General features: G+C 37.7%; 1 protein-coding gene and 1 non-coding gene across 3 annotated transcripts; both read right to left on the reverse strand.

Annotated features, from left to right (window-relative positions):
• Positions 1-11,193: 11,193 nt before the first annotated feature.
• On the reverse strand, positions 11,194-11,300 carry LOC116209730. The gene has a single exon (XR_004157322.1). It is a non-coding gene; the product is annotated as a small nucleolar RNA R71 (small nucleolar RNA).
• A 585-nt stretch (positions 11,301-11,885) lies between these two features.
• On the reverse strand, positions 11,886-13,514 carry LOC116209361 (inhibitor of trypsin and hageman factor-like). Of its 2 annotated transcripts, none has more exons than XM_031542975.1 (2): positions 13,294-13,514; positions 11,886-12,189 (listed from the first exon to the last, which is right to left on the reverse strand). In XM_031542975.1, the coding sequence occupies exons 1-2, from the start codon at positions 13,418-13,420 to the stop codon at positions 11,993-11,995; spliced, it is 324 nt and encodes a 107-aa protein (XP_031398835.1). In that variant the 5' UTR covers positions 13,421-13,514; the 3' UTR covers positions 11,886-11,992. The 2 variants fall into 2 exon arrangements, with proteins under 2 accessions (XP_031398835.1, XP_031398834.1); XM_031542974.1 differs by having other exon boundaries at positions 13,279-13,510.
• Positions 13,515-15,360: the final 1,846 nt, after the last annotated feature.

The following is a 15,360-nucleotide window of genomic DNA, read 5'->3' on the forward strand; positions in this document are numbered from 1 at the left end:
GACACCGATTCATGAAAGCGGAAAATCATGCAAAGCACACACATTGTCATGTCGTATACATATAGTTACAGGAATAAAATATTTAAACAGGGCTCATACGTTGTCGGTCGGTGATCCAAGCAGGAAAGCGTTGGATATCTTAAAAATGTCCAGGAACTGATTTGAATAATTTTAAAAGAACAGGGACTTGTTTGAAAATTCGGATAAAGTTTCAGGGGACTGATTTGAAAATTCTGGTAAAATTGGGGACAGTGTAGAAATTACTGAAAATGTCCCAGGACTTGTTTGAAACGAATTTACAATTTTGGGCCGATCTGAAAAGTGAAAAAATGCCCCAGGGACTGAACTGAAACGACTCGAAGAGTTCTTTGGGGTGGTTGGAAAATTCAGGAAAATTCAAGGACTGATTGGAAAATGCTGTAAATGGCTGGGACTCGGCTGAAACGAATTTTAAAATTTGGGGCAGATCTAAAAAGGGCGAAAAATGGTCCCGGGACTAAACTGAAACAACTCGACAAGTTCCTTGGGATGTATGAGAAATTCTGGAAAATTCAAGGACTGATTGGAAAATGATAAAAATGGCTGGGACTTGGCTGAAATGAATTTTAAAATTTTGGGCAGATCTGAAAAGGGCGAAAAATGGTCCCGGGACTAAACTGAAACAACTCGAAACGTTCAAGTTTGAAAAATTCTGGAAAATTCATGGACTGATTGGAAAGTGATAAAAATGGCTGGGACTTGGCTAAAATGAATTTTAAAATTCGGGGCAGATCTGCAAAAAATAAAAATGCATCCTCAGAACTGAAATGAGACAAGACAGAAAGTTCGTAAAATCGAGTTCAGAACAAATCCGATCACTCACGCAACCCAAGAACGCTCATTTCACATCATATCCATCCAAGCAAACATAAAAATTCAAAAATGGAGCCCTAAACATGCCACTAAGTCGAGGATTTATCTGGTTCGAAAAGTTGAGGGGTGATTCTGTAAATAAGGCAAAAATGAAGAAAAAATTAAAAATCCCTGCCGGACTAATTAGGCTGGGCCGTGACAGGTGGACTGGGCCGAGTGGGCCGAACGGGCTGCTGTTGGGCCGAGCGAATGGGCTGCGAACTGGGCCGGGCTGGGCCGGTTGGGCCGACGTGAGCTGGGCCGACTGAGCTACCGCTGGACCGGCTTGGGTTGCCGCTGGACACGGGCTGCACTGCTGGACACGGAAAGCTAAAAGGAAGAAGAAGAACAGGGGCGATCAGAAGTCAACAGTCTGACTTCTGACCGGAATTAAATTTTTTTTTTTTCGAATTCGACGCGCGTACAAATTGAAAATTCTGTCTTCTTGATCGGATGTCAGAAAAATAATTCGAGACTGCCATCGTCTTCTGAAAAATTCATTGTTCGATATTATGCGATAAAATTATTTTCAATCTCGAATTTTGTCCTGAATTTTGAAAATTGACGTCGATGTACGCGAAATTCGAAAATGTTTCAAATAGTATTATTTTTGAAAAAAATCATAAAATTGGTGTTAGTTTAGGAAAATGTGCTATCTCCGAAAGGTCGTGAATACTCGAGTAATTAATCGGAAATACTTCCCTCACGGGTGGCAAAATGACGACTTTGCCCCTCTGGAGCCGGTGGGCCAAAATTGAGTGTTGACAATTATTATTATTATGCCATATGAGATTATTATTATTAAGCCAATTAAGCCGAATGGGATAATTGCTAGGCCAAATGAGATAATTGCTAAATGTCTAGACTTTCACCAAATAGGATAAAATCTTAGGACAAAAGTAATTATTTAATAATGTTTAAGTTAAAAACCTCTCCTTGAAATTTTATAAAACTCTTAAGTCTTTCTTTTAAGTTTCATATTCACAATTATTCACATCTAAATTTCCTACTCTACTGTTAATATTAATTTGGTCTTCTATTTGAATAGCTTGCCTAAAAGATGAGTTAAAAGTTGTGTCTAGACTTAAAAATTGAAAACTATTACATAATATTTTGAAAATCATAATTTCAAGTATCACAAGTTATTGTAATGACTAAATTTAGATTTAGGATTTATGAAGACAAGGAGGATTTGTTGTTTTATCTCCAATTATTCAATTGGATGAGTCATTCTAAATATTAACATCTTTGACATATCGCAGATTATCCTCCAAAGAGTGAATAAAATAAATGTTAACAAAGTAAAGAGTTGATTTTTTACTATAAAAGACGATAATTCGTACAGATTTTCTCATAGAGAATAACCATGTGCAATGCGCAGGTACGTGTCTAGTATTAATTAATGAAACTACTTCCAGTATTGTTCATGTATTCCTAAAGATAACTATAAATCAACTTCAAAATCAAATTCCAAATATCCTAAATACTCGAGAGAATATCTCCTAGATATTTTACTATGTGTAAATGAAATATACTAGCCGTATATCGTTCCCTTTGCCGCACACCCTGAGCATTCGTTGCCTATCATGCATATATCTATATATATACATATATGTTAAGGAAAATTTCACCAAAAATTAACGATTGCATATGTCAATTTTCGTAGAAATCTAATCAATTGAGTTTGGATTAATTACTTGAGGAATCTCTGTCCCCAATCTCAGCTAGAAGCGGAGCGAGAGTTCAATAATTGAGTTGAGAGTACAAAAACACATTCTTCACGTTTTTTTCTTTCCATTAAATTTTGCATGGTCGGAAGAAGATGAATGTCAGGTACGTACAGTGGTCCCTTGTCTTCTTCATTGCTTGGTCCGTGCGTTCTAAACCAGAGGGCACGACAAATCTCGTACCGCAATATCCATGCCAAATTGTCACGTTGTGTATAGTTTGCTATGGCATGAAAAATATAAAATCTTTGTTATTTTTATTGTTCTAACCAAAAAAATGGACGGTAAGTCGTCCGACTTGCATGATGTTCGATGGCACAGATCGAAATCTGGCATCCATTCTAATGCGGATGAATTCTGGCCAATACACTATTCAAGAAGTCCTAGTTATATTTTGGATAAATCAAGGACGAATTTTCGTAATATGAAAAGAAAAGAAGAGATGTATTGATCTATAAGTTGTTAGCATTTTAACTAGGCAAGTAGATTTTAGCTGGAGCAGATCCACCCCAACTGATTGTGTCTCTTTAGAGATGCTATAAAAATGCTTATATTATATTAAACAAATTAATACAGTACCAGTATTCAAAGATATTAATTTATAAAAAAAAATCACATGTAGCAAGGCGAGCTGTCTCACAGTAATGAATAAATTTATAAAATCGGTAGTTTTATCTTATCACGAGACTAAAGATTTCCCAATCAGATTGTATCAAACGAGGGAACGCGTATCAATCACTCGAGTACAAAATAACTGGCAATTTTGGGACCACACATAGACACCCTTTTTTATGTGAGGCTCTGGTCAATGGATGTTAAATGCCATAGGATAAGGATGTCATAATCTATCAAAAAACGACAAGGATTTCATAAAGCGATCGAACGACGGGCCCCCCTTAATTCTGACACGGAAATGAATGTGCCATAAATCAATCGTGCCAAACTTGACGTTGATTAAACAAAATTCATGTAAATCTTTCACCTTAAACAATGGGAAATTGCTAATCAGATTATGCATGTACATGCTTAGGAACCGATCCCATCGATGACGAACATGATAGTTTTTGGAGGGTCAGCCTTCTACCGACATGGTACACATAAATGGTATGATCTCCTAACTTGCTTCAAAGCCTATTGCATTTGGGAAGTATGTGATTCTTTCCCGAAAAGGAAGGATACAACTGGTAGACATACATGGTATAAGCCTGGTTCTCTCCCAAGTCGAGTAAGTGTGCAGCAGATATCAACCGTTGTTGGATTTTGAGTGCATATTATAAAATGACCAACACTGGTGCTGGCCAGGAGTTAATACCTCTCTTAACAAGAAGAAATCTCCAAGTAATAATATTACACATGCTGGTATCGCCACCTCGATCCCGAGTTCCTAAGGACGTGATACTTTTCTTTCAACATTAGAAATTAAAATTGTTAGGTGTAGACGGAGTTTTCTGTCTTCCGATTGCCAGTTCTATAGCAGCGAATTTCTGTAATTATTAGGTGCAGATGAATAGATTTTTTTTTTCAAATATACTCTAGTATCTGATGGATAGCTCAATTGGCTCAGGCTAATTCAGTTCGAATCAGATCGGTCCACTACATAATAAAATTCTATTAGCGTGGACTTTCATCATTCATGACTCGAACAAAGATTTTACATAAGGGAAAAAAGTGAAGAACCACTTGAACCAATGTAAGTAGGTATTGATAAAAGGACTGAGTTTCAGGTTTTCCAATATAGAGAGAGGGAGCTATTAAAGTTGAAAAAAAAAATTGAGTTGCCAACTTCTATTGGCCAATGACTGCCACAATATATAAAACCGACGCGCCCATAAAATAAGGAAGCAACAGACGGTAAAAAGATAGTAGCATACCTAGCGTAATTAATCTTACCACTAATTTATCTATAGAGAATATCACTCCCATAATAAAGGCCCATGAGAAGTGGTGCCCATAACGATCCATATACTATCTCCTGGTTCATTAGGAATGGTCCCCAAGTTTTAGACTATGGTCCCGAGCATTGATTGTTGAGGACCATTTGGCCCTCTTGGGATCCGTTGGTTCGGTCGGATGTGACCGCCGGTTCTCATGAGCCCACATCGCATTAATTTCGATTTTGGTCTTTCTAAAACTCACGGTGAGTGTGAGCGGAATATTGGTCGAATGTGAGTGAACCGAGATCCATTTGTTGTAATTTGTATTTATCATTTGAGAGTACATTGTGAGGTATTTATTTGTATATTTATTTATGTAATGATCCCGGTCGGCAAGCATTAAGTTTGAAATTTGGAACCGATCGAGTCAATTTACGGGTCTCCGAGACGAGTAGGACCACACGAGTCACGAACCCGATCCACATGGTGTACCGACCATCATGGCCTGGTTACCCAGGGTGCGAGGACGGTGGACCGATTCCCTGTCCTGAGCATCCGCTCCTCTTTAGGTCCCTTAAATAGAATTGATCATTTCCACAAATCTACGGTGTCAAAACGAGCGAGATGAGCGAAACCTAATCAAGCGGTAAATAAATTAAAAATGGCAAGCCTTATACAAGCTAGACTACTGATAGGGCGTACGAGATATTATTTTGTACGTAGCAGAACCCCCAAACTTGGAACTCTCGATTCTGTAGACCATATACTTTAGCATGCTAGGTGTACCTTACCTCTAGAGCCAGGCAACTCACTGGCTCTCAATTTTCTTGTAGTAAACAAGTAGTGGCGACTTATTCTCACATGTGTCTGTTACGCGTTCCCCGGGAAAGTGGATACTCCCAAGTCATGTTATTAGCATGCACGCATGTGGGCCCCGATAAGACGAAATTCGAGTCCACACAAGGTTCGTCCTACAGTGTGCCTGCAACTTGTTGGATATTAATTCTCCCCATGCATGTTCCTAGCGGAACAAAGAGGATTGAAGGGACAAATCACAAAGCTTCACTCAATAATAATGTTCGGAAATTTCGAGTATAGATCGGAGAATGTATATGTCAATATCAAGAATTCGTTGAAGCTAGTAGAAATTAGCATATTGGAAAGAAAAATTAATGAAATCTTGTTTTGATCATGCTCGAAAGTGCTGAAGAATTCTTCGGTGGGGCTTGTGGAAGATTAGTGATCTGAATTCGGCCAAGGAAAACAGAATGCCGGAGGTGGGTTGGAGATGATGATATTGTTCTGTTCCGCTCCCATTTTCTATTTTGTTAATTATATTAAACTAGACGAATGGCCTGCGTATGCTCGGGCTAGAATTATTATAATTATCAGCACCTCATTTTGGCCCACCGGCTCTAACTGAGAACAGCAACAACCACCTTGACTACATCCCGACTGATAAGATAGAAGAAAGCCTAGCAGGAGCCCGGGTAACTATTCACTTTCGGGTCAGCAAGGCCAAACGCACACTCACAGGGCATGGACTGCGGAAGAGCCCCCAAGACCACCAGGAAAGGCACAAGAGGCAACCGGAGAGACCAAACAGGCATCAAATCCCGAGTCGACAGAAGTTGGCTCACTGCAGCATTATTCATCGCCGGATTGCCGGAGCATGAGAAAGTATCCAATATGGGGTTTTAAAAATCCCTCATGATATCAAAATGACCAGTGCTACCTTCGAGTGCATTTCGAAAATCATCTGCTTAAGCCAGGACGCCCCGAATGGTCACAAACAACCCTTTTGACAGAGCTACCAGGACTCCCACTCCATAGGCAAATCGACAGCACCCGAAGACAGGCTTGGCCACACCCAAGGGTTACCAAGACCAGTGAAAGAGCTTCAGACTGTATTTCGGGAATCATCTTGATCTCCCAAGTGGATCCCGACCTGGGAAAAAGGGACCCTTTCTACAGAAAACATAGCCAGAGACCTTTTTGACGAATTATCAGTGCACGAAATCTATGCTAATCAATCCCAATGATCTCAAGGGCCAGGGCAATAAACCCTAATCACACTGCACGAGTCATTTAGGTTTCCCGAGTACCGTTCAGGAAGAAAAAGAGCCCATTTCAGGCGCAATCTCGCGCACTGAGCTTATCCTGCGAAATGTTGATGTCCGAACTTTGCACCACCCATCCCCAACAACCCCCAGGACTTGGGAAAACATTTCGCCTCGGACCACCAAACTCATCAAGGTCTCCCGAGTGGCCTATAAGTGGTCTCAAAAGTCCCCCGATAAACCTTCGGGGCTCATTTCCGACAAATGGAGAACACAATGGTCTTCGAACGCATCAAAACATTCGAGAAACACTGAGAAAGCTCTAATCACAGATTCCTAGGACGTCTCCGATTCCCAATCTTTAGTCGAGGTCAACGAGTCAACTGTTCCGCCTATAGCACAAAGCACGCCAATGCGAGCAGTACAACACGCAAAGACACGATTAGGCGATAGAAACAGTTAACTTCGCTCAAATCATCCAAACCTAGAAAAACCGGCCTCCGAGTCTCTGAGCTACAAGAGCATTCATTTAAGCAACGCATGGCAATGTTGGACTCATTGGAATTGTATTTGCACACATATTGACCATTCGCCGCTCAAGCGAGCCACTACATGACCATTTCCCCTCCCTAATGACCCTTTGAAAACCGACCAACCCTTGGGGATCCCCTTAAGTGCGCTTAACTTTGCTTAATTGCACCATTAGGCCACCTAACTTTGCTTAATTGCACCATTAGGCCACCCTATATAGCCCTAATTGAGGAAAGACTTAATCACAACTCTTCTTGCCATCTCTCTTTAAGCTTTCTCCCTCTAAAACACTCTCAAGCTCCTCCCTAACTTCAGCACATGTCCAGCCTTGCTCAGCCCAAAACCAAGGCCAAATTGTTGGAAAACTCAACCATTTTCTAGCGACCGCCCACCCAACTTGACCAAGCTTCAAACAAATTACATATATCACATGTATTCGACACCCCGAGTCAATTTCCGGTGTTAGTTTCACGATTCGAAACCCCCAGCAGCCCAAACCAACACTGACCAGAGTCGAGCCCTCTAGGCATTTACCAGTCACTGGTGGGGTTCCATTTTCTCACAACTTAGCCGAATCGCGCCATCGTCTTTCGACGTGTCATAGATGACCCTCACTCTCCCCGTGACAAGGCAATTACGTCCCGAGAGCCGTCCTACCTCCCGAAGCCGCTCCATTTCTTTTTTCGTTTCCTTTCCTTTCGGGTTGGATTCTTCACCTTCTACTTTTTTGGATTCTTTCAAGTACTCGCACGCCTCTAGCCATCCATAAGCGTGATCCTTACTCTCTTGGAAGTCCAACACAACCGGCCCGACAAGCAAAAGCTACCACAATCGATCGAAGCAGCTCCAACAAGCCAAGCTGCCAGTCGGGTCGGCCAATCGAGTCAACGGCATCAATTCGGGTTTGTTGCTCCAAAAGATAGACTCGACTTCCAAAAACCGATTTTCCGACTGTGAACGGTTGTTAGCGGGGATGTCTAATAAGTTCGATGCAAATGATCAAACTTTCATCCGTTCTCTACCCTGGTTTTAATATTATTTCTTTGTCAAAAAATTTTAACGAGCCAATAAAATAACCAAATTAATACGCTTTTCACGTTGTAGTGTTATTTTTTTAGTTAAAAAAGAAAGTTTACAGTGTAGTATAAGAAAATAAGAAATTAAAAAATAAAATAATAACAAATTTCAGGTACACACCCTGCTTTAGAAATATCACTTCACAATAACCTCCTAGTTTTGGTGAAATGGTAGCTTATGTGTCGCCACATACATATAAGCGGTCGTTTAACCAAAACTAGAGGGGTTAGTCTTATATTTTTAAAGAAAAGAGTGCGTGCGGCGTTTTACTAAATTGCAAGAGGTGTAAGTACATTTTAAGGGTAAATTACATTGGTGATCCAAAAAGTTTTAATAATGTATCAGGCTGGTCCAAAATTTTTTTTTTGCTACTTAATGGTACAAAACGTTTCAAAGTTGTAACATGATAGTACAAACCGTCATTTCGCCATTGACGCTGCCAAGCCGACGCTGATGGTGCAAAACCAGGTTTTGTGAGACGTTACATGATGGTGCAAAATGTTTTGAAGTTATAACTTAATAGTACAAAATGTTTTACATGATGGTGTAAAATTTACAGTCTTGTAAATGACGGCTTAACGGCGTCAATGGCGAGATGATGGTTTATACTATCGTGTTTCAACTTTGAAACATTTTGTACCATCAAGTAGCAAAAAAAACTTTTTGAACCAACCTGATACATTATTAAAACTTTTTGGACTATCAGTGTAATTAACCCTAAATTTTAATTATATAGTATACAAAGAGTGATATATAATCGACTAATGAGAATAGAATGTGAAATCTCTATAAATTTATTAACAAATACATGTATTACAGCGCTATATTCTTTTTTCACACTTTAGTCACTTTACATGAGAATTTGGCATGTATATAGTACCAGCCTCTCATTAGAATCACAGAGCCCACGCAATGGAGCAGAGTCAAACTCTACCTAACAATCATCCCCTTCCGCCATTACATTTATAATGAATTTAGTAACGGATTATGATTATGACTTTATTTAATTTCACTGGATAAAGACAAAAGTAATTGAAAAAATTTATTATTAAATTAAATAAGAAGATAAAAATAATGATTATGTTGTTGAATTGAGGAAAAAGTAATAAATAATTAGAAAAATTTAGCATTAAAAAATTAATTATAATAATAGATAAAAAAAGTATGTGAAAGAATTTATTATTAAATTGAAAAAAAAGATAAAAAAAAGTAATGATTGTGTTATTAAATTGAGGGAAAAGTAAAGTGAAGTGAAGTGAAATTATGTTAAACTTCACTCCATTTCCAAACGGAGGAATACATATTTGAAGAAAAACAATGAAAAATATGTGTTTTTTCTTTTATGTTTCACCCATGAAAAGTGCGGTTTTTAAGTTTCACATATGAAATGGTCTGGTTATTTTAAAATATCAAATACCAGCCTGCATGATGATCACCTGCTTGTCCATTAATATTGATGGAAATAGATAGGGAGGGTAAACGAGATGTCTATAGATGAGAATCGAATTTGGGACCCGTTAATATTTCAAATTGAGTTTAATGTCACTCGCATCAAACCTCTTTATTCATTGTTTTTAATAATATTATGAACAAAAGGAGGCACCGGATCGCTGTTATATAAATTTCCAAATTAAACACAGTCAAATTTATTAATTCACTGGGAACCACAAAATAATATAAAACCACATATATGTATTGCGAGACTAACTAGTGGGAATGATTCCGTAAAATTACGGGCTAGCTAATAGCATTTCGATCTTCATACCTTCTTTTTTTAATGTTATTTCTTCAAATTTTGTGGAACATTTTTTTTTATTTAAGTAAATATGCTAAGTCAGCATTTTTGATGGACCACTGATGGATTGACCAAAAGGGAACAAAATAAGGAAGGCTGAGGACAAGATTCAATTCAGCAAAAAAAAAAAGGTTTAAAACGAAAAATATCAAAAGTGCTGAAAGGCTGAGAATCAATCTCAAACTTTTTATATCTTCAATCTATCTGTAAGTTATAATCTATAGTCCATAACTAATCTATACTATATATAAAAATACTAGGCGTTTCTCAAACTTTTCTCTCCATTTTGCTATCACTTAAATAATAACGTTACAATTCTATCAATTTTTAACAGTGTTCACTCTTTTTTATCTTGATTATCGTGATTTTATTCGTGCTTTTTGTTAGGATTTTTATATTAATTAATTTACTGCTCATTTTCATTTTTGGGTATTTTAAAATTATCGTATGTGTTATATAACAAGAATATTGAATTCCTAATGTACTTAAAATGAATATTTATTGTGATTTCATTTCAAAGGAACATGAGAAATGATTTTTTTTCTCTTTATTTCGACTAACTACTTGAAAAGTCTAACAAATATTACTAGTTTTCCACAACCCGTACACTTGCGAGAGACAAGATTTTGGAGCCGTTGCCGGGAATTGTTCTAATATTATTGTTAACATTGATATAAGCATTCTAGTAGTAGATCAAGTCTTGGTTTTAATTATTTGACTTTCATCTTACTAGGTGCATGCAGAGAACTCGAAGATTGGAGTGCTTGCCTTTCGATCCCGAGATAGAGAGGACTTTCTATCGACTTCGAAGAGAAGCCGCATGCACTCAAGCTTCCATATGGCAGAACACGACAAAAACAAAATTTAACGGGCAAAATTTGGAAGCGGCCCAACCCCTACAAGTGAGAACTTTGGGTTATTAAAATTTCAAAGCCGGCAATTCAGACCAACAATTTCGAGATCAAGCCAGGACTCATCCAAATGATACAAAGCTCCACAGTGTTCAGCGGGTTATCGAGTGAAGATTTGAATGCTCACTTGAGCAACTTCTTTGAGATATGTGACACATTCCCACAAAATGGAGTGACATTAGATGCGGTGAGATTGAGGCTTTAATCCTTTCTCCTTGAAGGACAAAGCCAAGGCGTGGCTTCAATCATTACGCCGGGATCAATCGCGACATGGGATCACTTGGAGCAAAAGTCTTAGCGATGTACTTTCCACCCTCGAAGGCAACAAAGATGGGAAATGACATCATGACATTTGGGCAACAAGAGTTCGAATCTTTGGGAGAGGAATGGGAAAGGTTCAAGGAATTATTGAGACGGTGCCCACATCACGGTCTCGAGAAGTGGATGTTGCTACAATCGTTCTACAACGGGCTTCTTGGACTGACAAGAGTTGCTTTGGATGCGGCAGCCGGGGGAAATTTGATGAATAAGTCGGATGATGAGGCCTATGAGCTCTTGGAGCAAATGACAATGAATAGCGAGGCCTTCCGAACGGACAAATCCGAGAAGAGAGGCGGGTGTCTATGAGCTAGATACGGCAAATACTCTGCATGCTCAAGTCGCTGCTCTCCACAAGAAGATAGATGTAATGAGTATTCATTTGACTCAAGTTCCCGCCCCGACTAGTGAGAATTGTGGTGGGGAGCATCAATCCAACCAATGTGCTATTGTTATGGAGTCGACAAATTTCATCGGCAACAATCCGAGGAGCAACCCGTTCTCCAATATCAATTCTATTTTTTTAATGTATGTCTCAATTTTTTTAATGAGTTTTTAATTCGTGTATATATTTAGAATATTTTTCTCTACTAAAATAACTAAGAGATTATTTGTACCGTTTCCGTGCAATGCATGAGTATTCATCTAGTATAGTTAAAATATACCTAGAACAAATGTAAACAAAACGTTAAATAACCAAATTAAGACGAAGCGAAAGTAAAATAACTTTTATTTCATATCATACAAGAGGGGGCTCCTCTAATGAGGAGCTTGTTCATGTTATTTTACTGGGTAATAACAGGATTTATTAGCCAGCCGTGGGGACCAGGGTGACAATGTCAGAGTCATTCACCCAGACCCGGACGCGGTCGAGGCGGAGGTCTTTGGTGACAGGGGTGCCCTCCTTGATTGTGAACACGTCCCTCATGTGTGGGTTCTCACTCTTTATTCTTGCCACTGCAACCTCCCCCTTCTTTCCTACTAGCTCTGGCCATGAGGTTTTCCCTGTTAAAATTGCAATAATAGATCATTATTATTATTGTAATATCAAATAAAAGGGCAATTTAGGAGGAAGGTTTTTATTAGACAACAAATTACTACAACTCATCATTACGACCTTAGAGATAAGATAATTTACAAACCTATTAGGTGACATAATCAGTTGTTTGATACAGTTAAGTCTTATGTACGTTTCCCTAACTATGGCCGAGAAGCTAGTCCAAGAATTGAAGATAATGAAAGAGAGAGATTATTTATATTTGAGAAGCCTTTTTCCTTTCTTATTTATATTTGACAATTTCGTTCTGTTATCCTAAATATTTCCTTTACTTTATGATATAGTAAGAATTATTTCAAACAATATAATTCATACAATAAGAAAATTTCAATACATGTAATACTCATAAATATTATTGATACGACCCTTAAATATGTATTAATATCAAACTTATGCTTATCATCTAACAACTAAAAATAGAAGAAAATTGATTGGGAACTGTTTAGTTGGAAGAGCGTTTGACAATTATCAAAAGTACTTCTCCAGGTTACTTTCTTTTTTCAGTAATAGTTCTCTAAATTACTTAGAATTTGGGAAATTAGGGAACTCCCTTTCTCTTAAAAAGGTACTCTTCATTGTAGGTGGTTAAATACCTATTTCTTGATTTCCTATTTTCTTATAAGCAGGCCCAAATACTTGGTTTACAGAGCCAAGTTTATTAGAAATAAGACAAACATATATATATAATATTACCCAAATAAAATAAAAAAGAAATAAAGGGTAATCAAAATCTCATTACTACGAACTCAATTAGTTTCCAATAGAGAGCGTCTTCCATTCGAGAACAAGTGTCATGGAGTGAACTCCCCATCCTAGACATTCACCCACGATGAGCCACTAATTGGTATCCGGAAGTCCAATAGATCTTATTTATTTTTAGGTTCGAGTAAGGCCAACTCACTAAGAGTAAAACTTTCTCAATCATGAATTTTCTCTTTATAAGACTCGAATGCAAAACCTTATTTAAGAGGGAAAATATAGAACACACCCACATTGCATGGTGAGCTGCTAATTTGAATTAGGCCTTTAAAACTCACCAGGAGGGCCGCTGCCAGGAGGGCCGCTGCCAGGAGGGCCGCTGCTAGGAGGGCAGCTACCAGGGGGCTTGCTGTCAGGGGGGCCGCTGCCAGGGGGTTTGCTGCCAGGAGGGCCGCTGCCAGGAGGACAGGAGCTTGCCATGATTCAAAACTCAAATTTGCTTTCTTTTTTCCCTTTCTTTCTTATATTAATTGAATGGAAATAATGGATGTGGTTTGGCTACTCTTGGGAAGTGATTATCGGTATTTATAGAAGAGGAGAGAGAATTCAATAATTGAGTTGATTCAATGCATGCCGCTACATTTGACATTTTAAACTTATAAAAACACATTCTTCACGTTTTTCTCCAAATGCGCATGGTCGGAAGGAGATGGATGTTTCTTATAGTTGTCTTATTGCTTGGTCTGAATGTTCCAGTCGGAGGGAACGACAAATCTCATATTGTAAAATATCCATGCCAATTTGTCATGTAATGTAAAGTTTACTATAGGGTGAAATTTGGAAAATCTTTGTTATTTTTATTGTTAGGCAAAGAATGAACCGAAAGCAGGATTGAAGGGGGCAGACGTCCCCCAACCCCCTCCCTATCTCTCAGTCGTCTCCCCAAAAGTATTAGCTTTGAATTAATTCGTTTTTTGTTGCTTTTGATACTATACCTTTCAACATGAAGTACCCATTGTCACGGTGACAATTATCCACCAATAACAATTCTCTTATTTGAGAGACCATTAGCCAATAATATTTATGTAATATGTTCAAATAGATCAATTTATTTACCAATTTAATTTTTGAGAACATAATTTTACCTATTTAAAAACTCAAGCATTTGATTCCTTTTTTCGATAGGTAAAGGTCTAAACCCAAAAAATTAAAAGAAAATTAAGAAATGCAAAGGCGGGATACATGGCCCCAACGATATTGTCAAATAATACCGCTCCTAACCAATTAGTTGGTGCAGACTGATACCAAGCATAAGTTAAAGGTAGATGCAAAGCCTTTCATGCCAACCAATTCGCAAAAGAGTATTCCACTCCCTTGCCAGTAGCTCACCACAAGATTCACTTTGACAGGTAGGGAGCACATGGATTCCAAGTAACAATGAGACCACGAGCCACCTCCAAGCCAATCTCCAGTATGAGTTTATTTGGAATTTTTTGATGAAACTACAATCATAAAGCGTTAAGCGTTTGTATATAAAATAAAATGTGGAAATATACTTTTTCTAATCAAGGAAAAAAGATAATTTTAGTCCTATAAATTTGACTTTCAAGTAATTTTGGTCTTATAAGTTTTAAAAGTACCAAATCAATGATATACGTTTTCTCCGTAAGGCGCTTTTGGTCCATTCCGTGACCAGACAATAACAGATGCTGAAGTGGACACTAACGCCGTTAAATAATACCTCATGGCAATTTTATTGGTTGAAAATATAAAATTTAAAAGAAAAACTTTTAAATAAAAATTAAATGATGAAAAATTAATAAAATATTGTTTTCAGAAACATAGTTAAAAATAGAAAAACACAAGACCCAGTACCGTGTCCCCCCCCCGTTTTTAGCAATTTGTTTTTATCGTGTAACATATAATTAATTAAACATATCTAATATTTGCTAACAAGATCTCTTGGTTTTAATTATATTGTTAATATATATTGAGATTACGTGTTATATCGAGCATTACTTAAATTAAGATTACAATATTATCGATCGGAAAAATCGTTGTCCCATAGCACCAGTGATACTTTCTCCTAGTATGATTTAATTCTATGATATCATACAACTCAACAGTAAATAGTTTTTAAAAGAGTAATTTAATTTTTTATGTTAATCTTTTCATTTTCGTACTCGGAAAACTTTATTATTTTCCATCTCGTTTTGAAAGCCATGGCTTGATGGACTTGGAAATTAATTTGAGCCGAACCATCAGGCTAAGAATGATGAGCATGAAAAATTGTGCACAACCTACCGTCTAGCCGGACCGTATTGAGGTCGAAAGATAGAAAGCCTGCCATTTTCTATATAATTAAATGTAGGACTTTTCTATCTGGGAATAAGTTAACAAATCATTAATTGCTAAATTTG

This window comes from Punica granatum, chromosome 5 (assembly GCF_007655135.1).
Source record: "Punica granatum isolate Tunisia-2019 chromosome 5, ASM765513v2, whole genome shotgun sequence".
In the NCBI taxonomy this organism is placed as follows: domain Eukaryota; kingdom Viridiplantae; phylum Streptophyta; class Magnoliopsida; order Myrtales; family Lythraceae; genus Punica; species Punica granatum.

What these genes read in the sequence shown, in the direction of transcription:
- LOC116209361 (XM_031542974.1), bottom strand. Translation starts at nt 13,420, where the DNA reads ATGGCAAGCTCCTGTCCTCCTGGCAGCGGCCCTCCTGGCAGCAAACCC. An exon ending in TCCTGGCAGCGGCCCTCCTG is followed by an intron (nt 12,190 to 13,278) that starts GTGAGTTTTAAA and finishes CAATTTTAACAG; the next exon opens with GGAAAACCTCATGGCCAGAG.